The sequence below is a fragment of the Sorex araneus genome, chromosome X, assembly GCF_027595985.1.
Source record: "Sorex araneus isolate mSorAra2 chromosome X, mSorAra2.pri, whole genome shotgun sequence".
Classification (NCBI taxonomy): domain Eukaryota; kingdom Metazoa; phylum Chordata; class Mammalia; order Eulipotyphla; family Soricidae; genus Sorex; species Sorex araneus.
The window spans coordinates 265,616,476-265,644,411 of record NC_073313.1 but is presented as its reverse complement, the minus strand read 5'-3'; the positions used below and the strand labels follow the sequence as shown (position 1 = coordinate 265,644,411).

Genomic DNA, 27,936 nt, shown 5'->3' with positions numbered 1-27,936 from the left:
CAGAAGCCACCACACCCCTTTATTCCCTCTCCCTCCAAGGGGAGCCCCCGGATTCCCCTGGGCCTGGAGAAAGCATCCTGGGGGCTGGAGCGATAGCCAGCAGGGAGGGCAGGCGTTTGCCGAGTTCGATCCCCGGCATCCCATAGGATCCCCCGAGCACTGGCAGGAGTGATTCCTGAGTGCAGAGCCAGGAGGGACCCCTGAGCATCGCTGGGTGTGACCCAAAAAGCAAAATAATAATAATAATAATAAATAAGTATCCTGATTTGGGGGGCTCCTCACCTCCTTTCTGGAAGTTGCCTTCCCCCACCCAAGACACTGAGACCCTGACAGCTGCCACCACGGTCGATGACGTCACCCGGCCCCCCCAGAGACCCAGAATCACGGCGGGGGGCGCAGAAAGGATGAGTTTTATTGTTGTGGAACATGATGAAGCATTTTGGGGCGTCGGCCCGGCTGCGGCCCCTTCACTCGTCCATGGGCTCCTGGTCTTTCTTCCCGTCCTCGGGCTCCCCGGGGTCCTTGAGGTTCTGACGGCCAAACTCTTCAAACACCAGATTCTCATCCTTAATTCTAAAAACAAAAAACATTTTGGTCTTGGCGGAGTCTTACAGCTTGACATGAAATCGCTTCAGGAAACGGCCCCTCGGTCTTCCCGGAACCCAGGGCCGCGCTCCTGTCCTGGGAGCTCTCAGGGGTAACTGTGAGCTGCACAAATAACCATGAGAAAAGGGAAGGAAGCCAGAGCAGACACACGGCTCCAGTGTAACCACATGTGTGTCGCGTGGCGTGCATGCACGCGTGCCTGCATGCGTGTGGTGTCCTCATGGGCGTGCACACTGCATACCTGGCATGAGGCATGGCTGGGAGTGTGCACGGGCCACGTGGGGGCGTGTTTCATGCATGGCCCGCAGTGTACGTGCACGTGTGTGCACTGTGCTGTGTGCATACATGTGAGTACACAAGGAGCGCGTGTGTGTACAAGTGTGCACGAGTGTGGAGTGCTGCATGGGCCGAGGGCACGTGAGGGTGCGAGAGGGAATGTGCACGTGTGCCAGGAAAGCAGGGCGAGAGCCAGGCTGGCATGTGAAGCGCTCGGGAAAAGAAGGAGAGTGTGCGAGAGGGGGTCCCCACGACAGCAGCCCACCCTGCGGGCGGTTACTCACCTTTCCTTCGCTGTTCCGGCAGGAAGCAAGGGGGAGGGGCACAGAGAGGCACCGTGAGCAGAAACGCCCCCAACTCCCTGCCCTCCCCGCTCCCAGTGGGAAGTTGCTACAGTTGGACCCCCCCCTTTTTTTTTTTTTTGCTTTTTCCTGGCTCATGATGCACTCAGGAATTACCTCTGGCAGTGCTCAGGGGACCACATGGGGTGCTGGGGATCGAACTCAGGTCTGCCACGTGCAAGGCAAACGCCCTCCCCACTGTGGCACCACTCCAGCCCTGCCCCCCCTTTCTTTTATTTATTTATTTATTTATTATTATTTTATTTTTGCTTTTTTTGTGTCACACTCGGTGATGCTCAGGGGTTACTCCTGGCTCTGCACTCAGGAATCACCCCTGGCGGTGCTCAGGGGTGATATGGGATGCTGGGAATCGAACCCGGGTCAGCTGCATGCAAGGCAAACGCCCTCCCCGCTGTACTATCGCTCCAGCCCCTCCCCCCTTTCTTTCAAAGGGGCTTGTGGGACCTCTCTTCAAAGCCTGTTCTCCGGAGCCTGTCTAGAGCAGTGTCCCCTCGACCCCAGGTCCCCACAGCCCCGCTCAGGGCTCTCCAACTCCACACGCTGCTGACAGAGAGTTTGGGGCGCACCAAAGCCTCGGCCTGCTGCAGGCCCCCCTCAGCTCCCTGCCAGCTCAGCACGTCCGTCTCTACTGGGGGGCTTGCGGCCACAGCGCCTCCAGATGAACTGTTCCTAATCGGGGTGTTTCTGTTCTTTTTAGCTTCCTGCCCACCTGGCACCCCTTGGGGGAGGAGGGGGAGGAGCCAGGCAGAGCCGAGTTCAGCACACGCCAGATGGCTGGAGGATGGCACAGCTGCGCGGGGTTCAAGCCCGGCACCGTACAGGGGGCCCTGAGCACCTCCAGGAGGATGCCCTGAGCACCACAGAAGGCAGAACTTCACGGGGCTTGGGGGCAGATCAACGTCACAGTGAGCGTGGTGCTCACGTCTGGGGGCGTCTGTGACCTCAGCAGCAATATCTGGGCCGGAACCGCCTGCCCACCCCCTGCTGCCTTCACTTGAAGAGGACCTCGGAGGCTGGTGGCGGGGGGCAGCCGGCTGGGGAGGGGGGAGCTCCCGGGGGCAGCCAGCAGCACACGGCGCACGATACCTCCTTGTCACCTGGCCCCATGGTGGAGGGGCTTCTCTCCATGTTTGGGGGCCACTCTGGGCAGCACTTGGGGGCTCAGGGCTCACCCCCCGGAACGTTTCTGTTAAACTGAAATCCAGATCTGGCCATGCAGAGCTTTTGCTCGGAAATCATTTTCTAAAGACTCTAGAGGGACGAAAGAAGCCTGGTGCTGGAGCAGGGGCACGCTGTCCTCTGTCTGGTGGCGGCAGGTGAGTCCCTCTGCCCTTGGCCCCTGTGCCCTGTCCCCCTGCCCCCTGCCCGCCTATATCACCCTGGCCTGGGCCCTGGGGAGCAGCAGGTGGCCGCCTGCCCTGGGCGCCTGGCCACTCCCACTCGGAGATGTGAGCCCAGGGAGTCCGGCTGGCCACCAAGCAGAGCACGCCGGGGTGGGGTGACTTACCTGAGTCCTCCGGCTGGGGGTGCATGAGGCGGAAGGGCACCTCTGTGGCCACCTCGCTGGGGAGAAGGAAGGAGAAGACACACGGTGGCAGACCCAGGGAGATGGACCCGGACCAGGCTCAGAAGGGAGGTCAGGCCAGGCCCACGCCTGGCGCTGCTTAGGGGGCCGTGACATGTGGGGCTCAAATCCAGGGAACCCACATGCGACATGTGTGTTCCCACCCTTTGAAGTAACTCCCTGGCCCCTCAAGCTGGAATTTTACAAATTCCTTGGGGTCCAGACATTTCCTCTAGGTCTGGCCCAGGTGGCTGGGACTTTTCTACCACACACACACACACACACACACACACACACACACTCACTCACTCACTCACACAAATACACACACCCTCCTCAGTGTCCTGTGTTGTGACCTGGTGTTATCGGGAGAATAGATGAGAGCTCCTTGGGCAGATGATCATTTTCTAAAATAATGTTCGCAAAAGTGCATGGTGGGTGTGTGTAAGTGTGTGTGTGTGTGTGTGTGTGTGTGTGTGTGTGTGTGTAGAGCCGGAGATGGAACTCAGGGTCTCACACAAGCGTTACCCAATCTGTGTGTGTGTGTGTGTGTGTAGGTGTTTGTGTGTATGTGTGTGTAGAGCCGGAGATGGAACTCAAGGTCTTACACAAGTAGGCAAGTGTTACCCAATCAGAGAGTGTGTGTGTGTGTGTGTGTGTGTGTGTGTGTGTGTGTGTGTGTGTGTGTGTGTGTGTAGAGCTGGGGATGGAACTCAGGGTCTTACACAGGCAAGTGTTACCCAGTCAGTCCCACCCTTGGCCCCGCTTGCTTTTATTCTGAACACTCCAGCAGTGCTCAGGAGGTCTGGGGACCCCCTCCTGGCAGTTTGCAGCCAACCAGATCAGGGGTCAGGGCCAGGGCACGTGGGCCCCCCCAGGTGAAGCAGCATCTCTGAGTGACCCCATGGAGCTGGTGGGCAACCATGAATTGGCCTGGCCCGCAAACCACAAAAGCAGGGCAGGGTCAGAGCAAGGGAGCAAATCCCCTCAGGCCCTGAACACAGTCACGGTAACAATGAGAAAAGTCCAGGGAAGCTTGAAGTAAAATGTATCCATCACTGACGGCACCACAGTGAGGAACCCAGGTCAGGCTTCCTTAGCGCCGCGGGTGAGTAGGAAGCGGGAAACACCTCCCGAGGCACAGTGCCGCCTGGATCTAGCCTATAAAAGCTCCCACTTTTGGTTTTGGTTTTTGTGCATTTGGGGGCAATGCCTAGCAGTGCTTGGGGCTCACTGCAGGCTGTTCTTGGGGGACCACATGGGACCTGCCTGCTGTCCTGTCACTCCCGCACTATAACCCCCTGCAGACTGTGCAGATAGCCCGCCTGCGTCATGGAACTGGGGCCTCCTTCGTACTTCTCCGTGCCGCCCTTCACTCAGACCCTGTGGTGCTAGAAATTACCCAGGGGACCCCCACGAGGTGTTGGGTCCCTCCAGAGCTGCACCCAGGGAGGCTCAGGGACCGTGTGGGGCCCGGGACCCTGCACGCTCTCTGCAGGTCTAGATTGTACACTTGATTTATTTGATTTGTTTAAAGATAAGGAGGATTTGCCTGGGTTGGGGGTTTGGGCCACACCTAGAGATGTCTCGGTGCTACTCCGAGCTCTGTGCTCGGGGAGGGGTTACTCCGAGCTCTGTGCTCAGGGAGGTGCTCCGAGGACTGCCTGGGGGTGCTGGAGTGCTCCTCACCCTAAGTTGTGCAGAGAGACGGTGCAGTGGGCAGGGTACTTGCTTGGCATGCACTTGACCTGGGTCCAATCACTTGGATCATATGGGCCCCTGAGCCCACCAGAAATGACCCCGAGGGGCTGGAGCGATAGCACAGTGGGTAGGGCGTTTGCCTTGCACGAGGCCAACCTGGGTTCGATTCCCAGCATCCCATATGGTCCCCTGAGCACCGCCAGGAATAATTCCTGAGTGCAGAGCCAGGAATAACCCCTGTGCATAGCCGGGTGTGACCCAAAAAAAAAAAAGGAAATGACCCGAGTGCAGAGCCAGGAGGAAGCCCTTAGCACCGCTGGGCGCAGGCCCTGCCGCCCAAAAAAGTTCCACAAAAATAAAATGGCTGAAGTGGTAAGCAAATGGCATGTTCACCGCACACACAAAGCACTGGAACATACATGTGTGTGTATGTGTGTATGTGTGTGTGCATGTATGTGTATGTCTGTGAGCATGTGTGTGCATGTGAGTGTGCACATGTGTGTACGTGTGAGTGTGCATGTGCATGCATGTGTATGTGTATGCGTGTGTGAGTGTGCACATGTGTGTGAATGTATGTGTGCATTGTGTGCATGTGTGTATGTGTGCATGCCCTAGTCCAGGCAGAGGAGTCAGGGGCATCCTGAACATCATCAGGAGGTCTGCCCCAAACACCGCCACGGCAGCCGCGTGGCTCCCGCATGGCCCGTCAGGGCCCTGAGCCGACCCCTGTGTGGCCGGGGCAAGCTGGGAAGGCCCGGAGAGGCTTACCTGGAGGTGAGTTCTCCCAGGAAGCTGGAAGAGAAGCACAAACCGCAGGGTGACTGCCCGCACTGGCCCCCAAACCGTGCGTCGGTGGGCGCCCCACTGCCCCGCACCCCTGCTCTCCGGCCCGCCTAGGACTGTCTCCTTCCCTCAAGCACCAACACGTGTGGCTGGTGCTGGGGCTCGGGAGTGAACGTGCAGGGGGGCGGCGAGACAGGCCAGCGGCGGTCTGAGCCGGCACCGCACCCGGCCCCCCCAGCCCGGCCCCCGAGTGCTTCCTGGTCAGTAGAGCAGAGCCGGGACCCAGCCCTGAGCACTGCCGAGTGTGGCCCAGAAAACCAAATGAGGAAGTTTCCCCGGGCTGGTGTGGGGTCCCACTGCAGGGAACTGGCCGAGGGGAAGCCCGGGCCTGGCCCGCCGCGCCCGGCCTCGGGTCCTGCTGGCTAGCAGGCCGCTCACGCCCTGGGCAGAGGGACGGGAAAGGCCCAGGACAGGGGGCGCTGTCCCCGAAGGTCAGGGTAAAGGGACAGAAGAAAGATCACCACAGCTGGGGAGGAAGGGGACTCCTGGGAGGGGTGCCTGAGTCCACTTTCCTTCTCTCTTGGGGGGCTCACTGCCCAGCTTGGAGGGTGTGCAGCTGCCTGGGTGAGAGGTGTTGGAGCCATGCTGGACGGACCCTGAGGTGCTGGGATGGACCCAGGCCCAGCACGCGGGGGCCTGCCCTGGACCCCACTGTCCACCTCCCCTCTGGCCCCACGGGCTCTGCCTGGATGCCCCCCTGCGGCCCCCCTGAGGCTCCCCACACTGTCTGCGCTGCTCTGGAGAATGGGGGACCTTCTCGCTTCCTTTTCTTGGGGGGCTGGGGTTTGGGTCTCACCCAGCAGTGCTCAGGACTTACTCCTGGCTCTGTGCTCAGAAATCACTCGCGGCATGTTCAAGGGGCCCTATGAGGTGCTGGGAATCGAACCTGGGTCAGCCAGCCGCACACGAGGCAAGTGCCCTGGCCCCTGTGTTGTGGCTCCTCGCCCCCCAACTGGCCGTGTTGGGCCGTGACTCACCCAGACACCGTGAGCTTCACCTTGACCTGGTACGACACCAGGATCCCCAGGACTGTGCGGTCGATGCCCTCCTTCAGGCTGGGCAGCGGGAGGAAAGGGGGTGCACACGGGCTCAGAGCAGAAGTCGGGGCCCCCAGCACCCCCACAAGGCCCCACAGCGGCTCCCCGACAAGGGGGCGCTTGGCCAAGCAGCCAAAGCTCCAGAACTTTCCACGCTGGGGGCAGGAGTGCCCTTCCTGCTCTTGCTCGAGCATCCCTCTGGGGGGTCAGAGGGCAGAGTGCTTCTGGAAGCTTCCTGCTCTGCCTCCTCCTTGCTGGGTCCCACCAGCCACGGGTCACACCCATCCCGGGGGCCCCAAGCCCACCCAAGGGCCTTGCCCGCCCCCTTCCCTCCCAGGCGCAGGCTTCTCCCAGCGCCCTGATGATGCTAGAGCCGGGAAGAACCTTCCGGTCCAGCCTCCGCACGGCCAGCGGGCAGCCTGGGAGCTGGTCCTCTCGGCCTCTGCCCCGCGCCCCCAGTGTGAAGTGCACGGCCAGTAGCTGGCCAGGCCCGAGTGCCTGGACCAGAGGGCAGGCGAGGGGGAGGGAGCTCTGCAAGAAGCCGCTGAGCGGCCAGTGAGGAGCTTCCGGAAGGTCCAGCCCGGGGACCCCTCTGGGGGCAGACGGGAGCTGCCGAGCACAGAGGCCAGCGCTCAGCCCACGGTGCCTGGTGCTCCCGGCCGGGGGCGAATGCCCAGACCCCTGGAGCAGAGAGGTTGCGGGTGACGGGAGAGGGGGTGCAGGGCTGGGAGCGCCCCTCTTCTCCCGGTGCCCACTCTTCTGTGTTGCCCCAGGACAGCCCCCTTCCTGTCCCCCGGGGTCACAGGGCTGAAAGGGGGGCTTCCCGCAGGGTCACGAGGGAGGGAGGGGGCGGGCCTCGGTCCCCAGGCCCGCTCTGGGGACCAGAAGCCCCCAGGGACTAGGGGACAGTCTGGACTGAGCTGTGCCCCGAGTCTACTAGGTCTGCGGCCACAACTGCGCCCCCCACGCCCCTCAGCCTGCAGCCCTGGGCCCCTCGGGTCTTTCTTTTGGGTCTTCCTCATCTGGTTTGGTCTTGGGGCTGTGCTGGTGGATCCGGGGGCTACTCCGGGCTGGGCCCAGGGGTCGCTCCCGCCCCTGGCCCTCGGCTCTGGGCCTTCTCTTCCCGGGACAGTGAGTGTGAGGGGGGAGGAGGACTTGCCTCAGAGGAAGGGAAGCATCTCACCAGGGGCTCCTGGGGCCTCACCTGCCCCCCACATCACCCGCCCCTGGGGTTAGCCCCAGCCCTGCGCCCCTGGGGCCTCACCCCACCCCCACATCACCCGCCCCTGGGGGTCCACCCCTTCCCTCAGACAGGCACATGGACACTCCCACGGGAGAGGGGCAACTCGTCTGGGGGGCAGTTCTGGGCTGCCCAGGGCCACTCCCCTCCCAGCCCCCGTGAGCGCGGGAGCGACCCCGGGGCGCGAGGGCCTACATGGTGCTGGAGGCCAGATTCGTGTCCTCGTGCTTGATCTTGCCGTCCAGGGCGATGCCCCTGCGGTCCAGGTTGTTGGCCAGCAGGGGCAGCAGCGTGAGCGTGGTGGTGAGCGTGCTGTTCGGGGGCACCTTCTCCCTGCAGGGCGGAGCCGGGAGGGTCTGTACCACCGGGCACGGGCACCCGCTCTGGCCCGCTCCTGACCCCTGGCCCGGGGCCAGCGGGGGGCTCTTAGAGACGTGTGTCCTGCGAGCTGTGTCCACAGGCCGGCCGCACCCCTGTGCTCGGCCCCAAACCCGGGCTCTGGGAAAAGCCGGACCCGACCTGCGGCACTGGCCTCTTCCCCACGCCCTGGGGAGCTGGCCACAGCCCTGGTCACTGCAGGCGCTTGTGTAACCAGAATCCTGCCATGGCCCCAGTGGCCACTTCCTAGGGTGACCCCCGCACCCCTGCTTGCTGAGGGAGGAATCAGGTGCTGAGGAGGCTGCAGGAGGCCAGCAGAGCTGCAGAGGTCTGTGCCAAGGCCCTGGGGCCACCCTGGCCTGTGTCTGCCCTTATGGGGGCCTGGGCTGACCTGAGGAATTCCCCAAAGCCTGGGAACTGAGGTGTGGAGACAGGGGTCGCTGGCTTCCCCCGCCTCTAGTCTGACACCCACAAACTGGGCCCAGCACGCCACCGCCCCCAGCCCCCAATCTGCGGAGACCCTAGACAGGCTCCAAGCGTCTGGGAAATGCAGCCGGGCGGCCCAAAGCACTGAAGGGGATGGGAGGGGGCGAGTGGAGGCGGGAAGAACCCAGAACCCAGACCGGACCCCCCACCTCTATCTGCTCCTAAATCTGGTTCTATTTTGGGCAACAGTTATCCCAGGGCTTTATGTAACCTGATCTTGCCGGATCCGTGTGTCCTTCCTCTAATCCCGGAACAGCCCCGGGCAGAGGGGGGGAGGGGCTGCACCTGCACCTGGCGGGAAGGACGCCCAGCCCTGCCCCCACAGCCCTGCGCTCTCCCCAGGCCTCTCCCCTCCCCGCCCCCCCTGCCCTCCCCCCACCCACCCACCCCCCCCCCCCCGCCCCAGAAACCAACCGGGGCTCTGGCGCCCATTAAGGCACCCACCGGGAGCAGCCCCAGGCCTGACCCAGGGACCCCGGTCCAGGTGGCCTGGCCGGGAAGGTTGTTTCCTACCCCCTCATTCCAAAGACCAACAGAAAGCTCTAGAATGACAGAAGGCACCCACCCCCCAGATCCCTCTGTGGGGCACATCTCCGAACCCTGGTAGGAAGAGCCAGACAGGACCCTGCCCTGCGGCTGTGGTGAGGGGATCCCCGGATAGGAGCGCAGGGGAGCGGGCACCAAGGCGGCTGCCCCGGAAGCAGAACCCAGAGGTCACTCACTGTGTCTCCTCTGCGGCCACTGGCTTAACGTAATAGTCGCTCGAGTAGAGAACCACGTTGGCCACCTGCTCCACTGGAAGGGGGAGGAGCGGGGGTCTCAGCAGCGTGCCCGTCCTCGGGGCTTTGCCTCTGTTTTGGGGAGTTCTCCTCCCCGTCTTGGGGTCACAGCTGTTCTGTTCTCCCGAGGCTGTTTCCAAGCCCGACCCCTGCCTCCTCTCCCCATCTTCCCTCGGCAAGGGGGAGCGCGGGCAGCTGGGGGCAGCATAGGGCCACCCCAGTGCCATGGCTCTGCAGCCAGAGTCCGGGGGCTTGGACCCCCTCCCCCCGTTCAGCTGTGGCTGGGGTGTGAGGCATTTGGTCTTCCCTGACCCCCGCGTCTCTGTGTGAGCGAGCAGAGGTGACTGCCTATCATTTACACGGGGACGGCAGGATTTGAGAGATGATTTTTAGTCTCTGTAGGGCTGGAGCGATAGCAGAGCAGATAGGGCCTTCACCTTGTACGTGGCCGACCCGTGTTCGATTCCTCCACCCTCTCAGAGAGCCCGGCAAGCTACCGAGAGTATCTCGCCCACATGGCAGAGCCCGGCAAGCTCCCCCTGGCATATTCAATATGCCAAAAACAGTAACAACAAGTCTCACAATGGAGATGTTACTGGTGCCCGCTCAAGCAAATCAATGAGCAACGGGGTGACAGTGATAGTGACAGTTGAAATCAAATTTGAACATTAAAAAACAGGGCTGGAGTGATAGCACAGCGGGGAGGGCGTTTGCCTTGCACGAGGCCGACCCGGGTTCAATTCCCAGCATCCCATAGGGTCCCCTGAGCACCGCCAGGAGTGATTCCTAAGTGCATGAGCCAGGAGTAACCCCTGTGCATCGCCGGGTGTGACCCAAAAAACAAAAACAAAAACAAAGCAAAAAAACATCTTGTGGGTAATGCTTGGCTCTGCGCCCAGCCCAGAGGGTGCAGTGGGCACCCTCGGGAAATCCACTGGCACCTCAAAAACCAGCAGCTTTGGCGTTGGACTCCAAGGACCTCAGGAGAGAACCTGAGACCAGGCCTCTGCGTCCAGCCAGGCCGTGGGACTGTGTGGGGCCTGACACTGATGGCTGCCCACAGGGGAACGTGGGAGGGAACAGGCTTGCGCAGTGATGCCACATGCAGTCCCAGCACCTTATCTCTGATGGCCACGGCAGGCTGGACGCAGCCAGCACCCCGGTGTTTCTGGCGCTGGCCTGACTGCTCCCGGGGACAGCAGGTCACGCCCAGGAGCCCCTGGCAGCCTAGCTGGCCTGTCACCAACAGGGGCCACTGCATGGTGGCACCTTCCTGCCAGCTCAGATGCGGCCAGGTGCGGCCATCTCGTCTGGGAGTGGCGTTCCCGCAGACCCCTCTGTGGGCCTCGCCACCAGGCCGGGCGCAGCTGATAGGGACCTCACCCAGTCGGGACCCCCACAGCCCACAGTCCCTGCCCGAGCCCTCCCACCAGTCGGGGCAATGGGAACGGTGTCTGGGCAGGGGAGGGGAAGTGCCAGGTTTTCCCCGAGACCTGCCTCTGGGTCCCCGTGAGTGGGATGCCAAGGCCCCTGACTGTCGGGGTGCTGGGCCGAGGACAGCCCGAGCCACGCCCTTCCTCACCTGGGGTCCTGCACACCCTGCTCACGGCCGGCCGCAGAGGCTGGGGTGGGCGGGGGGGAGGGACCCCAGGAACGCGGCCAGACCTAGGCTGGCTCCAGGACTCGGCTCAGTTTGGCTGGTCCCTGTGCCGTTTCCTTTGCTCTGGGGGCCACACTTGGCAGTGTTCAGGGGGCACTCCCGGGGTGGGGGGGGCTCAGGGGACCGCAAGGGGCCGGGAAAACACTCAGGGCTCCCTCAGCCTGCGGTCCTGTCCTCTCAGCTGTGTCCTCTGTCCTGCCCAGAGCTGAGGGTGTCCTACCAATGGCTTTAATCTTCTTCACGGTCTTCTCCGTGTTGTTGGTCACTGTCACCTTCACAGGAATAGGCTCTCCGTGGAAATAGATCTGAAAGGGTCAGCAGAGAGGTCAGCAGAGGGGTCAGCGCCGCAGCCACCCATCCTTCCCAGAGCACCCACGTCGGTAGGAGAAAGGCGGGAAGGTTCTGTGGCACGAGCGCTGGCCCAGCCCCAGGTCCCCAGGCTCTGCTGGGGTGTCTCTAGCAGAACCACAGCTTTGGGGTGGCAGAAAGAGAAGAGTGGGCGGAAATATGGGGGCGTCCCCCTCTCCTGCCATGGTCCCCCAGGCTCAGAGCCTGGGCAGCAGGGCCCCCCTACCCCATGCAACATGTGTCCATTCACACAGGCCATGGGCTTCTGCCCACATAGGTACATGTATGCAGGCGGGGGGCTCCTGGCTACACATGTACACACACACACAGGCCATGGGCACCACCAACCCTTGTATGTGCTTGTTGGGGTCTGCAGGGGTCCCAAGACAAGCCCAGCAGGAGCCCCGGACACATGACATCTATAGGGACACGGCCACCCCACTGCCCCATGAAACGTGATGTCACCCCCACTGGTGTCACACTAAAATCGAGACAGGATGGGATGACCCTCCTGTCTCCCATCAGTCGGAGTGACCCCAGGCAGCGGGGCCTCCCCTGAGGCTGACTCAGTGGTCAGTGAGATCCACCAATCACAGACGCTTGGGAAGCGAGCGCCACCAATCACAGTCTCTCGGGCAGGAGCACCACCAATCACGGACGCCTGGGCAGCAAGCTCCACCAATCACAGACGCTCGGGCAGCGGGCTCCACCAATCACAGACATGGGGCAATGTGCTCCACCAATCACAGTCGCTCTGTCAGCGAGCTCCACCAATCACAGACATGGGGCAGTGATCTCCACCAATCACAGTCGCTCAGTCAGCGAGCTCCACCAATCACAGACAGTGGGGTCGGCAAGCTCCACCAATCGCAGTCGCTCAGGCCACGAGCTCCACCAATCACAGCTGCTTGGGGCCGGGGTTACCTCCTTGCCCAGGGAGACGGAGAGCTGCAGCGGCTTGTCGGACATGAAGAACTGCCAGGCGGCCTCGGCGCAGGGCTGCGGCCCCATCTGCGGCGGCGCGTGCTGCACCTTGCGGATGAGCAGGCGCACGGAGCTCCTGCGGGCACACGCGCCCCCTGAGCGGCCCGATCTGCGCGGGGGGACCCCCACCCCGATGCGGGGGCGCCCGAGTCCTCCCGGGGCGTCCAGGGCTGCGGGTGTCGGGCACCCCGGGGAAACCCGGAGTCCGGGGGAAACAGCCCCAGGGAGGTGGGGTGCTGTGGGTGGGGGCGGAGAGGGCAGAGGGCAGCCGCGTCCCGGGAGCCCCACCCACAGGACTGCGGGGCCCAGGAACTCCCCCGCTGACCGTGGACCCCCAAGCACAGCCCGTAAAAAAATAAAATGGGAAACTTCATGTTATTTATATCTTATTAAAAAAAAAATTGGTGGGGCTGGAGCAATAGCACAGCGGGTAGGGCGTTTGCCTTGCACGCGGCCAACCCGGGTTCGATTCCCAGCGTCCCATATGGTCCCCTGAGCACCGCCAGGAGTAATTCCTGAGTACAGAGCCAGGAGTAACCCCTGTGCATCGCCGGGTGTGATCCAAAAAGCAACAACAACAACAACAAAATTGGTGATGGGGATCTTGGGGTCATCCCCAGCAGAGTTCATGGGCTGTTCCTGGCTGTGCTCAGAGGTGAGCCCTGGCAGTGCCGGGGCTGGCACCAGGGTCGGTGGCGTGCGAAGCTAGTTAGTGCCTCGGCCCTGCGCTATCTCTCCAGTCTCTGGGAAGAAATTCTAGGGCCGGAGCAATTGTATGGCGGGAGGGCGTTTGCCTTGCACACGGCTGACCAAGGTGTGACCCCCCCCCCCCCGGCACTCCGTAGGGTCCCCCGAGCCCCACCAGGGGTGATCCCTGAGCATTGAGCCAGGAGTAAGTCCTGAGCACAGCTAGGTGTGAGCCAAAAACAAACAAAATTCTACTCTGGGGTGGAAGGGCCACACCCAGTGATGTTCAGGGGTTACTCCTGATTCTGTGCTCAGGGGCCAGTCCTGGCGGGGGGGGGGTGTTCCAGGGATTGAACCCGGGTGGGCTGCATACAAGGCAGGCGCCCCCCTCCCTTTCCTACGGCTCCAGCCCCACATAGAGGAATTCTGAAAGGAGAAAGGGGGAGCTGGGGGCTCTCTCCCTCATTCATTTCTTCTGCTCCCCCTCCCCATAAGTCACTGCCTCCAAGCACACAGGCTCGGTCCACAGTGCTCTGGCCGGCTGCTCCCCCTGGGAAGGGGCGTCACTCTGAGCCCCAACTGCGCCGGGACCCCGTTCCCACGGCCACTCACTTCTTGGGGATCTTGTCCTGATCGTCAGCATCTCCGTCTGTGGCGAATGCCTTGACCTCGAAGTCCACCCCGCAGCACTGCAGAGCAGAGGACACGGGCGTCACCCTCATCCACCCACCCTCCGCACCCGGGGGCTCTCGAGGCACCCTCCTCCTCAGGCCTCTGAACCTCGGGCACGGGACCGCCTGGAGTCCCCCAGCAGAGATGCGATGGCGTCAGCCCAGGGATGGGCCCCCGCAGCCCTGAGCTGGCTCCACAGGCCGCCTGCTCTGGCCGGGTCCCCAGCACAGGGGTGGACGTGGCGGGACAGGAAGCCAGTGACCAGGGTGATTCTACTCCGGGTCACAGACGCACTCGCCACCGCTCACGCCCCCCAGTCGGCTCAGCCCTGCTGCCCCCCGCGCCCCCTGCCGCGGCTGGCTGGTGCTCCCAGCCTCCTGACCGGTGTCCCCCGACTCCGCCTCCTCCTCACCCCCTCCTGGACTCCAGCTCCCCTCCCGGAATGGACAAGCCGAGGCCCCCAAACCCGTGTGCCCTGCTGGGTGTCGCCAACCTTTCACTGTGCATGCAACCGACCTGGTTCGATCCCCGCATCCCTTGTGGTCCCCGGAGCCCCCCCAGGAGTAATTCCTGAGCAGGAGTAACCCTGAGGCGCCCCGGGTGTGACTCCAAAACAGAAACAAAACCCGGCAGAGGTGAAATGTAGCAGGGCCCAGCGACCGGACATGCGGGGACCCTGCAGACGTGGGCTGTCTACCCAGGCCCCCTTCCTGGGTGCCTCTGACATCACAAGCCCTAGGGGGCAGGACCCCCCCCCAAGTCCAGAACCTGCCCCAGCCCAGCCAGGGTCCTCTGTGGCTGAGACACCCCAGCCCCTGCTCCCCGCCCCGGCAGCCTCTGGGCCCCTCCTTCCTGATGCTTGGGGGTCCCCCTGCTCCCCGCTGCTTCCTCTCTGCGCTCGGTCCCTCTGCTTCTGTGCCCCAGCCCCACCCTTGCGAGTGATCCCCAAAACCCAGCTCAGACCCCATGTGCGGAGCCTGCCAGCGGCCGCCCCAGCCCGTGCCCAGGGGACACTTGGGGCTCAGAGCAGCAGCCACAAGCGCCCTCGTCACACCTCGGCGTCACCCCCTCTGGCAGAGGTGACCTTCCGCTCCCTGCCATGAGGCTGCCAGGCCAGGCAGGGCCCCCACGTTCCCAGGGGTGCCCCCCCCCCCGTTTGCCAGCCGCCAGCCCCGTGCCGCTGGGCGTTTCTCCTGGCAGGGTCCTGCTCGCCGCAGGGGGACGCACACACCTTCCCCGTGTCCTGCGGCGCTGGCTGCAGCATCACTGAGCAGGGCAGGTAGTCCGGGAACTGTGGGAAGGACACGCAGGGCCGTGAGGAGCCTGCACCCAGGGTCGGGACCCCTGGGGCTCCCCTACGGTTCCTCTGCGACTGGGACAGAGCTCCGGGGGTGCAGAGGCCTTGGGGGCAGGAAGCAGCTCCGCTCTGGGCCACGGGCACCAGCCCGGGCTCTTTCCAGAAAGGACCAGGCAACGTGGCCGGTCGCTGCCCTTGCTTCCCTGGGTAGGGGGGCGTGGGGGGGGCGGCGTCCCCGCCTGGCCTCGCCCCGCTGCAGGCTGTCTTTGTGCTTAGGGGGTGCTGTGGACTCCGAGGCCCCCTCTAGTCTCAGAGGACCACGCGTGAGCTGACGTGGCACCTCAGACTGTTAGATCCTGGGGCCGAGCACAGGCGCCCGAGCCATTTTCCAGATAATGGGGGTGGGGGGGAGGGGAGGCTGTGGGCCAGAGAGGCTGGACAGGCGAAGGCTCTGGCCTCGCAGGTGCGGGTTCAGCCACACGAGCCCCCTGGCACTGTGGGGTGCGACCCCACCCTCCCGCCAGCCCCGGAGCAAAAGGAAAATAAGGGGCCTGAGTGACAGTACTGAGGGCGCTGGCCTTGCTCACGGCCAGCTCAGCTTCAGTCCCCCGCCCCCCACCGGGCCCCCTGCCCCCCGCCAGGAGTGACCCCTGAGCACAGAGCCAGGAGTAGGTCCTGAGCACGGCCGGGCATGGCCCCAAACCCAATCGAAATTGTAACCGTGAAAGGGGCCAGAGCGATAGCACAGTGGGGAGGGCGTTTGCCTTGCACGAGGCCGACCCGGGTTCGATCCCCGGCATCCCATATGGTCCCCCAAGCACTGCCAGGAGTAATTCCTGAGTGCAGAGCCAGGAGGTGCAGAGCCAGGAGTGACCCCTGAGCATCGCTGGGTGTGACCCAAAAAGCAAAAAAAAAAAAAAGAAAGAAAAAAAATTGTAACCGTGAACAACAATTTCAGAAGAGTCAGAACTAGTGACCCCCCTGCCCCTCCCTCCCCACCCCTGTAGCCTGGGGCCCAGCAAAGCCTCCTCCCAGCCCCCCCCAAGTCCCCAGGGCCCCCACTGCGGGTGTCTCGGCCTGCTGGAGGGCGGAACCTCCAGGCTCATGGACTTGGGCAGCGGCGCCCGGCCCGGCTCGGGGACACGGGGACACGGCCTAGCGGGGCCTCCCCAGGACGACGGCGCGGCCCGGCCCCTCCCGGCGCCCACCGTGAGCACGAAGGGGTACGTGTGCTCCCCCAGCTTCCGCAGCAGGCTCTCCTGCAGCTTGGTGGGCGCGCCGGCCGCCCCCACGGGCGGGAAGACCTGCACCCGCGAGAAGTACAGGTCCCGGCGGAAGGTCAGGCCGATGACGTCGATGTCCTCCTGGCCGTAGCGGAAGGCGCAGGTCAGGGACACGTACACTGCGGGGTACAGGCGGGGTGGGGTCAGGGGTGCGGGAGAGATGCCCCAGGGGGTCACCCACGGGACGCAGGTGGGAGTGAGAAGGCAGAGACCCGCCACGATCCCTCAGCATTAGAGACCGGGTGACACAGCAGGGGGCCAGGCCAGTCAGTTCCGGGGACCCCGACTCGAATTCCAGCCTGTGGGGGCCCTGGCGCTCCTGCCAGTCCCACACGGAGGGAGGGACCCAGGCACCCGCTCTGAGGGAGGGACCCCGCAGTCCCCACTCTGGGGAGGGACCCAGGCACCTGCTCTGAGGGAGGGACCCCGAAGTCCCCACTCTGACACTAGGGTCCCCCGAGACTGTGTCCCCTGAGAACTGGGACATGATGGCCACAAAGGGAAAGGGGGCGCCCTGCTCCCCTACACGCACACTCACAGATCTCTGCACACACATGCACACACACACACACATACACAAAGATGCTCAAAGTCTCGTTCACACTCACATATACCTTCCTTTTGTTTTTTTTTTTTGCTTTTTGGGTCACACCTGGCGATGCTCAGGGGTCACTCCTGGCTCTGCACTCAGGAATCACCCCTGGCGGTGCTCAGGGGACCCTATGGGATGCTGGGAATCGAACCCGGGTCGGCCGCGTGCAAGGCAAACGCCCTACCCGCTGTGCTATCGCTCCAGCCCACTCACATATGCTTTCATCCACACTCACACATTCACACTTTCATACACATTCACACACTCACCCTCACAAACCCACCCTCACACTCATACACTCACACTTTCTTACGCACTATTTCTCATACACTCACACTCTCACTTTTACATACTCACAATTCACATTCTCGTCCACTCTTTCACACGCAGTCACTCTCACACACTCATTCCCTCACACGCGCATCCAGACACTCGGATATACATACACTTACTTGAACACACTCTCAAATGTATACTCACACATTCTCTCACATATAAACACACACCTTCCCCCCACACACACATTCACATGCACATACATACTTACACACACACACAGATTTTCTGGGTATCTGTTTGTTTGGCTTTTGGTTTGGGGACACACCTCGGCTGTGCTCAGGGCACGGGGTTTACTCCCGGCTCTGTGCTCAGGGATCACTCTTGGCGAGCTCGGGCCAGAGGATCGAACCCAGGCTGGCTGTGTGCGAGGCAAGAACACTGCCTGCCATACTATCGCCCCAGCCTCATCACACACTTCGAAAACACATTAACACACACTGACACATGCACGCACACACATGCACGCACACACAACACTCACGCCTGCATGCAACCTCCCACGCGCACCTCCCGGACCCGCACCGCGGCACGCCGGCCTCACCTTTCTTCCCCTTCACCAGCTCGGGGTCCAGCAGCACGACACCATCTGACCGGAGAGCGGGGGCGGGATGGAGGCTCACTGAAGCGGGCTCACGGGGGCACACGCCCAGGGACGCGCGCGCATCACATGGGGCGGGAGGGAAAGGTTCTAGAAAGCAGCAGCGACACCCACACTTCCCCCACCCAGACGTGCCCGCTCCTAAGATCCTGGGGCAGAAATGTCCCCGCCGTGCCTGTCCACAGAAGTAGCTTCTGCCAAGAAAACAAGCCCCTGCCCGCATGCTGGAAACGTCTCCCAGCTGGCTCTCAGCTCTCTCGCACAGGGCGCCAACGCACTCATTCTGCTTTGGGTGGTATGTGCATGTGTGCGTGTGTGTGCGTGTGTGTGTGTGTGCATGTGTGTGCGCGTGTGTGCATGTGTGTGCATGTGTGTGCGCGTGTGTGTGCATGTGTGTGCGCGCGCGTGTGTGTGCATGTGTGTGTGTGTGTGTATGTGTGTATGTGTGTGCGCGTGATTTTGTGGGGGCGGCTTGGGCTGCACTTGCCTTGCTCAGGGCTGACTCCTGGATCTGTGCTCAGGGCTAACTCCTGGTGGGGCCCAGGGACCCCCGCCGTGCTGGGGCTAGAGCAGGGGTCGGCCATGTCAAGGCAAGCGCCTTCACCCCCCGCGAGACCTCCGTCTCCCCAGCCCCGATTCTGGCTGCGGGCTGCTGCCACATTCCTCCGTCCTGTCCCCAGACACAGCGTCTCTCTCCCCGGCATAGACGGGATGTGGCTTCTGAGCCCACGTGACTTCCAGGAAGCCGGGCTGAGGGCCACGTCCCCGGGGCCAGAAACGCCGGCTCTCAGCTCTCCGTGCTCTTCCCTTTCGGGGCATAACTTGGGTGCTGAGATAATTTTAGAGTCACAGGAAGTCGACGGACAGTAGAGGAAGGTCCCGCAAGGACGCGGCCTGTTCCTTCCAGCCGTCCCGCCTTGGACGGCGGTCAGCCAGGAGCAAACCGGAAGCAGTTCAGGCTTCCGTGGGGGGGCTCAGGCCACTTCCTGACCCCTGACAACCGGATCAGACCATTCCCGCCCCGGAAAGGTCTCCCTCTGGCGACCCCGTATGTCACCCCGGTTCCTTCCACCCTCCCTGGGAATGAAGAGGTGACACGGCCCAGGGCCTTTCCGGACCAGCTTTGTCCAGTGGGCACAGCCCCGCGGGACTGGCAGCCCCTCACACGCCCCGTGTGGGGGCCGCTCCCCGAGGGGGAGCTGTGGCCAGGGGGCCCCTCTGGGAAGAACCTGGCCCCACGTTTAAGCAGACGTTTCTCTTCCCCTTCCCATGCTCGCTCCTGCGAGGGGCTCCATGCCTGGGACGCAGCTGCCGCGGCACACGATCGGCGCTCTGGGGCCGCACCTGGCAGCTCTGGGCTCAAACCCGGGACTCCTGCGCACAGCCAGCTCAAATCCGGGACTCCTGCGCACACCTGCTGCAGTGTCCCTGCTCGGCCCGGCGGGTTCTCTGACTCAGTTCAGGTTTTTTTTTTTTTTATTTGCATTTTGGGTCACACCCGGTGATGCTCAGGGGTTACTCCTGGCTTTGCACTCAGGAATTACTCCTGGCAGTGCTCAGGGGACCATATGCTGGGGATTGAACCCGGGTCGGCCGCGTGCAAGGCAAACGCCCTACCCACTGTGCTATCGCTCCGGCCCCTGACTCAGTTCAGTTTTTCTGGGCTGGAGAGACAGTACGGCAGGGAAGGCTCTTGCCTTATGTGATGGGTCCCACCCCTCACCCATGTGGCCCTCTGAGCCCCGCCGGGAGTGATGCCAGGCATGGATAAAGCCAGGGTAAGCCCTGGGCACTGCCAGCCTTGTCCCTGAAAGCAAAATTTTATGTATAAAAATGTCCCCCTCCAGCACCAGGGAGGCTCAAGCCCAGGATCTCACCGGGCGGGGTGGGTATGTGGGTTTGTGGAAACTGGCCGGCCCTCTGCCGAGACTGTGCTCCCGGGCGCCCCCTTGTGGTGGGCTGGGCCACTGTTCCCGTCCTCTCCCAGTCCCCGAGCCTGTCACTATTTGTTATCCCACCACGGGGGCAGATGAACCTGACCCTGCATCAAGGTCTGGTGGCAACGGTGCCAGCCAAGCGGGTAGAGGCCCTTCGTGCCTTCTGTTTCCTTTTTTTTTTTTTTGCTTTTTATTTGGGTCACAGCCAGCGATGCTCAGGGGTCACTCCTGGCTCTGCACTCAGGAATTACTCCTGGCGGTGCTCAGGGGACCATATGGGATGCTGGGAATCGAACCCGGGTCAGCAGCGTGCAAGGCAAACGCCCTACCCGCTGTGCTATCAGTCCAGCCCCTTCTGTTTCCTAATTAGATCCTTTGCCCCTGTTAAACAGCTCCCCGTGTGGAGCTAGGGATCAAACCCAGGACCTCTCACGTCACACACTCAAGGAACAACGTGGCCCCACGCTGAGCAACACCCCCGGCCCTCCTGCTGGATTGCGAGAGAAATTAGTTTGTTCTCTCTGTGTGTACTCACACACTCACACACACACACTCACACACACACACTCACACACTCACACACGCACACACACATGCACACGCCCCTCCAGACCCCACTTACCCACGGGCTCGACCTTGTCCACGTGGTCTATGTAGTCCCTCTTCCCCAGGTAGATGGTCACCTGCGGGGACACCAGGCGTGCAGCTCCAGGCTCAGCGAGTAGCGGGCCTTGTTCCGGCCCCTCCACCTGCAGCCCAGCTTCCGCCTCCTTCCCCCACGTCCTGTCATCTGCTGACTGCTCGGACCCACCTGCCACGCCCTCGGGGTCCCCCTGCCCTGCACTGGGGGTCCCCGAGCTGAGAATGAAGGGCCTGGCCGGTCCCTGGGGAACTGCAGGCTGAGCTGGAGGCAGGAGCACTGGGGTGAGTCCGGAGGAGCTTCCAAGGGAGCACCTGCACCGGACGGGGCGCCCACACTCTGAGGAGCGGGAGTGGGGGGGCGGCTGGGCAGCCGAGGTCCCCCCAGCCTCGAGGTCCCCACCCCAGTCTTCTGCTTTCAGGAGTTTCCCAGCAGCATTCAGCTCCCCCTTGTGGCGGATACTGGAGTTGCATTCCCTCCCATGTCGACCCACCACTGTCGAGTCCTGGCAGGGCCCCTGTGCCCCCGGGGGGCCTGCAGGGCATCACAGCTGGCACGAGGAGGGCACTGACCGGTGAGGGGTGCTTTGCTTTGCTTTGTTTGGGGGCCTCACCCAGCAGTGCTCGGCAGCGCGGCCAGAGCCGGGGCTGTCCGTGGTGGGATTCGGGGGACAACTGGGGCTCCCGAGAGCTCAAACCCGGGGCTCTGCCCTCTGAGCCATAGCCCCGCCCCCAGGGCTGCTTTCTGGGTGCAAAATTCAGGAGATACAGGACCCAGTGCCAAGAGCAAGCCGCTGGTCGGATCCCGAAACCCGAGGTTCAGTCCTCTGGGTGCAGCCCAGAGTGAAGGACTGAGGGGCCCCACGTGTCCCCCAAAGAGTCAGTGTGTGATAAACACGGAGGCATTGCTGGGGACACATCTCAGTGGCCCTGGGCCTGGTCCCCGGGCCGCGAAGACCAGGAACAATCGTGTTTCTCACGGAAGCCTGCTCCTCTCTGGCGCCCGGGGAGGGTTTCTGTGGGGTCTTGAAGAGGCTTCAGACCTCGATTCTAAACCCACATCATGCCATGTGGTGTCGAAAGTGTCAGGGTGGGCCTTGCCGGGTGAAATACCGCCGGGACCAGGGGAGTGCTGGAGAGGAAGGGGGCAGGCTGACCCCACGGCTCAGAAGAAGGCGGCAAACAGCCCGCAGAGGGAGAGGACCGCCTTTCCTGCAGGGCTGGGCTAAGGGGGACTGAGGACTGAAGGTGGAGCCTTCTGCGCGGCTGACCCAGGTTTGATTCCCAGCATCCCATGTGGTCCCCTGAGCACCGCCAGGAGTAATTCCTGAGTGCAGAGCCAGGAGTGACCCCTGTGCATCGCTGGGTGTGACAAGAGAAAAAAAAAAGAAGTCCCACCTGCACCTCCTTATTTCCCTAATGGGGCTGGACAGAGTTTGAAAGGATGTGAGTAAGGGGTGGTGGGTGGGGTGCAGAGCCCCTGGGGGCAGCCTGGAAACGCCTCCAGAGGCTGCCGTGGGCTGAATGAAGCTCCTGGTCACGTCTAACGTGGCCCCGAGGGAGTCAACAGGGTGCAGCCCTGCCCAGGACACAGGTCATTTTGTTTTTTTTTTCTTTTTGGGTCACACCTGGCTCTGCACTCAGGAATTACTCCTGGCGGTGCTCGAGGGACCATACAGGATGGTGGAGATCGAACCCGGGCCGGCTGCGTGCAAGGCCAACGCCCTCCCTTTCCAGTAGAAAATGTAAAAGAACCTGCCCGAGACACTCGGCGTTTCCTGCCCCCTTGCTCCTGACGCCTGGGGAACAGGTTGGTTTTCTCCTTGTCCTTTCCGCTCCTCCCCCCCCCCCCCGCCCTCAAGTCTGGGGTTTGGAGCAACACGGGGCTGTGCTCGGGGCTCACCCTGACTGCTTGGGGTCCCTGTGGTGCTGGGGATGGAACCAGGGTCGGGTGCGTATAAGCCGCTCCACCCCCATCACTTCCTGTGTGACTGCTCCGGCCCACATCTGTGGCTTTTGTCTTTGGCCTGGGGTTACAGCTGGCAGTGCTCGGAGCTCACTCCTGTACTCAGGGATCATTCCTGGCAGCGGTTGGGGGGCCCTGTGGGGTTCTGGGGTAACCCAGGCCGACTGCATGCAAGGCAAGTGCTTCACCCGTGGTCCTCTGTGCGGGCCCCAGGTCTGTGTCTTAGCCGGCCGCTCCCTCCAGCCCCTGCCACTTACTGACTTGTCCCGGGAGACCTTCTTGAAGATGACGCAGTCGGGGGCAGCCTTGCCGGACCTCGTGCTGGCGGCCATGGCTCCTGGCCAGCGTCTGGGGACCTGCGACGCGCCGGTGAATGGATCCTAAAACGTCAAGGGCGTTCTGGTACAAACCCACTCCCAAGATGCTCTGCGTTCCCTACGGCCCCCATCTGTGATTGATAAAACAGTCTCAGCCTACTGGGGATTTGATTCTCATCTGATATTTTTGGAGGGGGGGCACACCCAGTGGCGTTCAAGGACTTATTTCTGGCTGTGCTCAGAGATCCGTCCTGGTGGCCCGGAGGGACCCTCTGGGATGCCGGGATCCAAGGCAAGTGCTCTGTCCACTGCACTATCACTCTGCACTTTTTTTTTTTTTTGCTTTTTGGGTCACACCGATGATGCACAGGGGTCACTCCTGGCTCTGCACTCAGGAATTACTCCTGGCAGTGCTCAGGGAACCATATGGGATGCTGGGAATCGAACCCGGGTCGGCCGCATGCAAGGCAAGTGCTCTATCCACTGCACTATCTCTCTGGACCTTTTTTGTTTTTTTAATGGGTTTCCTTTTTCTTTGGTTTTTGGGGCTCGGGGCCATGCCAGTCATGTATAAGGGGCTTCTCCTGTGCATAGTGGGGGTCCCTCCCTGCCGTGCTCGGGGACCCACACAGTGCAGGGTGGACCCTGGGTCTCCTGGAGGCAGACCTTCCCGGGCTCCAGCCCTCGGAGGCACGGCCTGGGTGCTCTCGAGAAATCTCAAGCGCTGAAGCGCCCGCTGGAAGCTTTCCTTCCTGGCTGAGTGGGGCTGAGGCCCCCCAATGGCCGGGCGCAGCCGTGAGGGCCAAATCCCCACAGAGAGACTGAACGGAGAAAGTGGCCGGACACCACCCCGAGACCGCTTCACGGCAAACCCCCCAGACTCTGTCCACCCGCCAGGGAGTGTCCAGCTCACAGGGGACAGAGCTGGGCCGAGTGACCGCAGGCAAGTGGCCGGGGCGACCCCGGGTCTGAGACTCACGTACCTGGGGCCAGCAGCGTGGGGCGAGCGTCGGGCCCTGCTCTGGGTGCTGCTGAGTCCTGGGCGGGTGCGGGCGCCCGGCCCCCTTTAAGGAGCGGAGCGGAATTGGATTAGCGCGGAGGCGTCTCAGCAGTTCCGAGCATTAGGCCAGGGCGCCCGCCCCGAGAGCTCCTGCCACCCTAACCCGCTTTGGGCTCCGGAAATAGACGGATTAGCCGCAGGGGATTTCCCTCGGGGTCGCGCAGAGGTCAAGGAAGCAGTCACCTCAGGAGTTGGGGTCCCGTCCCCACACCCCACCAGAGCCAGTCCCTCTACCTCCGTCACGTCTCCGGCTGTTTTTGTTTCTCCGTCCACACCTGGCGGTGCTCAGGGCTCACTCCTGCTGGGCTCGGGGGCATACGGGGAGCTGGGGATCGAACCCGGGTCTGCTGCGTACGAGGCCAGCGCCCTACCCATTGTACTGTCGCTCCGGCCAGGCCCTGCCTGCGCTTTCTGCCTGTGACAAACCTTTCCCCCGTCAGCGTGCCCTGAGCAGACCCCACTCGGGAGGCACTTCCTGGGGGCATCCGCGGTCTGAGGGCAGAGACCCCCGGGTGCAGGGCTGCTACAGTCCCTGCCCCACGGATGGACGCAGTGGCCACGGCACGGTGACTGACCCAGTGGACACGGGGGACTTAAAAACTGCCATCTGGGAACGAAGCAAGTGTCAGCAGGAAGCTGGGGGACTCTGTGGGGGCAGGGCTAGGGTGGCCGCGCTCGCTCCCTCTGACCCACTCCTCAGCCCCCCACACCTGCCCTTCAAACCTGCCCCAGGGCCTTTGCATCCTCTTCTCACAGCCCCCCACGTGGCGGACCCACTGAGTGCCCTATCAGTCCTGCACCCACGGCACACAGCACCCACCCTTCCCCCATGCCTCTCACCGGGTGCCTGCCCCAGGCCAGGTGGACTCCTCTGCCCCCACGGGCCTGTCTCAGCAGCCAGGACAGAGACTCCGCTGCTGGCAACGCATCGGGGTTGTGGTTGCCAACCTGTAAGGGGCAGATGTGCTCCAAGGCGGAGGCCGGCCAGCAGAGGAACAAAGGAACGAGACGTGGGTGGACACTGGCTGGCCGTCCTCCAGGCGCTCGGGGCCTTTGCACTCTCAGGAAGTGCCGAAGCTTCTGTGCTCTGAGCTGCCTCAAGCGGGCACCCGGGGCCAGGTCCCGGGCACAGGAGATGCCAACAGCCCGGAGACCACCCATGAGGCTCTCCCCTCCTCACCGCTTACCGCTTACCCGCCTCCCCTGGGAGTGCCCCTGCAAGCTGCCCAGAGCGGAGCCTCACCCGCGCAGCGCCCCCTGCTGGCCTCCGGAGAGACGCTGGGGGACCCAGGCCCCCAAGCGGTCAGAGGTGGGCAACAAGCCACGAGCTAACTGTGCAGGTGGGCCCGGCGCTGTCCACCGGCGACTGTAACCCCTGTCCTGGGGTGAGCGGGGCCGCAACAGCCCCTCGGCTGTCCCTTATTTCGGACCAAGGGGCGAGCGAGACACCCTGAGCACTGTGGTGCACTGCCCAGTGACACAGACGCCTGGACACCCGGGCTGTGACCCTGGCGGCAGAGGTTACGGGGCTGACCTGCCGAGGCCGCTTCCCGGATGGTTGGTGACAACACGCGTGTCTGGAGCACAACATGTTTGCGTGTGCTGGTTCCCGCCGCTGTCCCGCACACACGGTCCTGGGCGGCTGCAAACGTGGTTTCTGCTGAACTTGACGTTTTCTTGTCTGCAGTGAAACGTTTTCTCCCTCAGTGGGAACATGAAGAAACAAGTTATCCAACCATAACAGGGACACTCTCCCTTATAAATGAAAAACTACAGGCCGGACAGAGGCCTACAGGCCAGAGAGGAACCTACAGGCGGGCACCTTGAGGTCCTTCTGCTTTCACAGCCGGAGAAGCCCGTTCCTTTGGCATATGGTGTTTTGTTCTGGCAGAGTGAGCTGAAAATGACTAACTAGCGGTTGCAGTTGGAAAGAGCCAAGAAGGATGGGGGCGGGATGGGGGTGGGCTGGGGAAGGGGCTATCGCCCCAGCACCACCAACATCCTTTTCATTTTTTATTTTTATTTATTTATTTATTTATTTTGCTTTTTGGGTCACACCCAGCGATGCTCAGGGGTTACTCCTGGCTCTGCACTCAGGAATTACTCCCAGCAGTGCTCGGGGGACCATGTGGGATGCTGGGGATCGAACCCTGGTCGGCCACGTGCAAGGCGAACGCCCTACCCGCTGTGCTATCGCTCCGGCCCCCAACATCCTTTTTAAAAACGCAGAATCAGCTCATCATAGTGTAAGCCCAGGACTGTACCCACGGCACTGCATGGGTTACTGAAAGTTTTTCCCCCCATCTTTGTTTTCTTGTATTTGACTTCTCATCATCCTGCAACGCTCAGGGGCTAATCCTGGCTCTGTGCTCAGGGATCACTTCTGTACGTGCTCAGGGGACCGTATGTGGCACCAAGGATCAGGGTCTTCTGCAAATAACTGCCTTGAACCCTGTATTGATTTCCAGCCCGTACAAAATGTTAAATCATTTGAACCTTTATTACTTAACATCTGTTAAATAATTTAACAGATAAATGTTCAATTACTTTAAAGTTGAAAAGGGGATTGAGGAAGAATATAGCGCGTAGGAGCTCGCCCTGCAAGTCGTCAACCCGGATTCGACCCTGGCATCGCATATGGTCGTCTACAACTGCCAGACCCCTGTGTGCTCCGGCCGCCAAAAACCAAACCAAACCCCCCCAAACCCAAAATGATATAAAATTAGTTGAAGATTCATTTTTCAGGGCCCAGAAATAGCTCAGTGGACAACACCTGCTGTGTGGGCCCGAGGCCGAGCCCTGAGCCCAGGTGCCACCCCCCACTCCCCACGCGTGCAGCGGGAGCCAGTGGGGACTGTCCTGGGACCCCCAGGCCACTAGCAGCGGGTGATGACCTCTGGCCGCTGTAACCACGTGTCCACTGGGCATCACACTGAAAGGGAACAGGAACCCTGAGCGGTCTTTGGACTAGTTGTTTCAGGGGTCTCAGGCCATGGGGCTCAGGGCTCACTCCTGGCAGTGCTCGGGGGACCCTATGCGGAGCCACGGCTTGAACCCAGGCGGGCTGTGTGCGACCCTGTATTCTCTCCGGTCCTTTGGAGCAGTGGGTTGCTGGTTTTGTTATTTTCCTGTGGCGCCGAGGCTCGAACCCAGGCTCACCCCCACGCCCTGGTTCTCCAGGCCCCGCCCCGGGCCATGCAATGCTGCTGCACCACAGCCACTCCGTGCCAAGCGCGCACGGGTGCCAGGGCGGCTCCGAGGGCCACTGACTCCCGCAGGGAGGAGCTCGCCGACGGGGGTTCCTGAGGTGGACCCCGGGCAGCCCGCCTGCCTCCTGGCCTGCTTCCCGAGCGCCCCCCGGCTCTCCTCACTTTGACGCATTTCTCTGGAGAAAGGAAACCCAGTCTGGCCCCACCTGGCCGCACACTTGGTCAGGGAATCTTCAGGAGCCTCCACCCGGCCCCGAGGGCCCCACAGGACAAGGGCAGCCAGGACCCGAGCCGTCACGCTGGCAGGAGCGGGCTGTCCCAGACAAGAGCACTGACCCATGACCCTGCGGCCCGGGCTGTCCCTGCCCCGGTAATGTCACCAAGATGTCTGCAGGCTGTAGGGGTTGCTGGCCGAGTCAAACGCCTGTCGACAGCCGGAGGGACGAGTCCGGCCCGCTCTGCTCTCCAGCCCCAACCGGCGGACACACCAGGGCTTCCGGCGGGAGGGAGGCCGACTGGCTCCCGCCACGGACACGCCCGGAGACGAGGCCGGAGCCAACAGGGCGGGCGTTGGCACCAAGGGGCTCAGCCCTCGTGGGCGGGCGAGTGGTGCAGAGGCGGGCCCAGCAGCCCCAGCGCTTCTGAGGACGCGCACCTGGTCACTATCCGCCTCCAGCAGGAAGTTCTGGATGCCCAAGTCCGGCCCCGGGGTCCGGTGGGTCACCGCGGCTCCTACCCACTGCTGGCCTATGGTCAGGCCCGGGACTGGCCGTGGGAATTCTCAGCGCCGTGACCCACAGGCTCTCCCTGGTTCTCTGGCCACGGCCACGCATGTGAGTGAGGGCGTCCACCCTGCACGCAGCTAGGGTGCGAGCGTGGGGCTCCGAGAACTGCGCCCTTCTCGGCGTCTAGCCGGGACCCTGCACACAGACCCACCTCTGCCCCGGACACCGGGTCTCTCCCGACCCCGTCTCTCCGGTGCCCGTGTCAGCCGTTCCTTCCCAACGAACGCCAGGACAAATACCAACAGCCCCACCTCCGCGGGGCAGGGAGAGCGACACACCGGAGACCCGGCG

The 27,936-nt window shown here is 62.7% G+C and overlaps 1 protein-coding gene across 1 annotated transcript; it reads right to left on the bottom strand.

Moving 5' to 3' along the window:
- Positions 1-467: 467 nt before the first annotated feature.
- On the bottom strand, positions 468-22,606 carry SAG (S-antigen visual arrestin). The gene is made up of 15 exons (XM_055122296.1): positions 22,532-22,606; positions 20,292-20,352; positions 17,676-17,720; positions 16,129-16,322; positions 14,855-14,914; positions 13,564-13,640; positions 12,205-12,340; positions 11,153-11,237; positions 9,216-9,288; positions 7,825-7,962; positions 6,330-6,407; positions 5,278-5,301; positions 2,752-2,807; positions 1,167-1,176; positions 468-573 (listed from the first exon to the last, which is right to left on the bottom strand). Exons 1-15 carry the CDS (start codon positions 22,604-22,606, stop codon positions 468-470), a joined length of 1,218 nt encoding a protein of 405 aa, XP_054978271.1.
- Positions 22,607-27,936: the final 5,330 nt, after the last annotated feature.

What these genes read in the sequence shown, in the direction of transcription:
- SAG (XM_055122296.1), bottom strand. Translation starts at nt 22,606, where the DNA reads ATGGCCGCCAGCACGAGGTCCGGCAAGGCTGCCCCCGACTGCGTCATC. An exon ending in AGGTCTCCCGGGACAAGTCA is followed by an intron (nt 20,353 to 22,531) that starts GTAAGTGGCAGG and finishes GTGTCCCCGCAG; the next exon opens with GTGACCATCTACCTGGGGAA. An exon ending in CGTACCCCTTCGTGCTCACG is followed by an intron (nt 14,915 to 16,128) that starts GTGGGCGCCGGG and finishes TCCTTCCCACAG; the next exon opens with TTCCCGGACTACCTGCCCTG.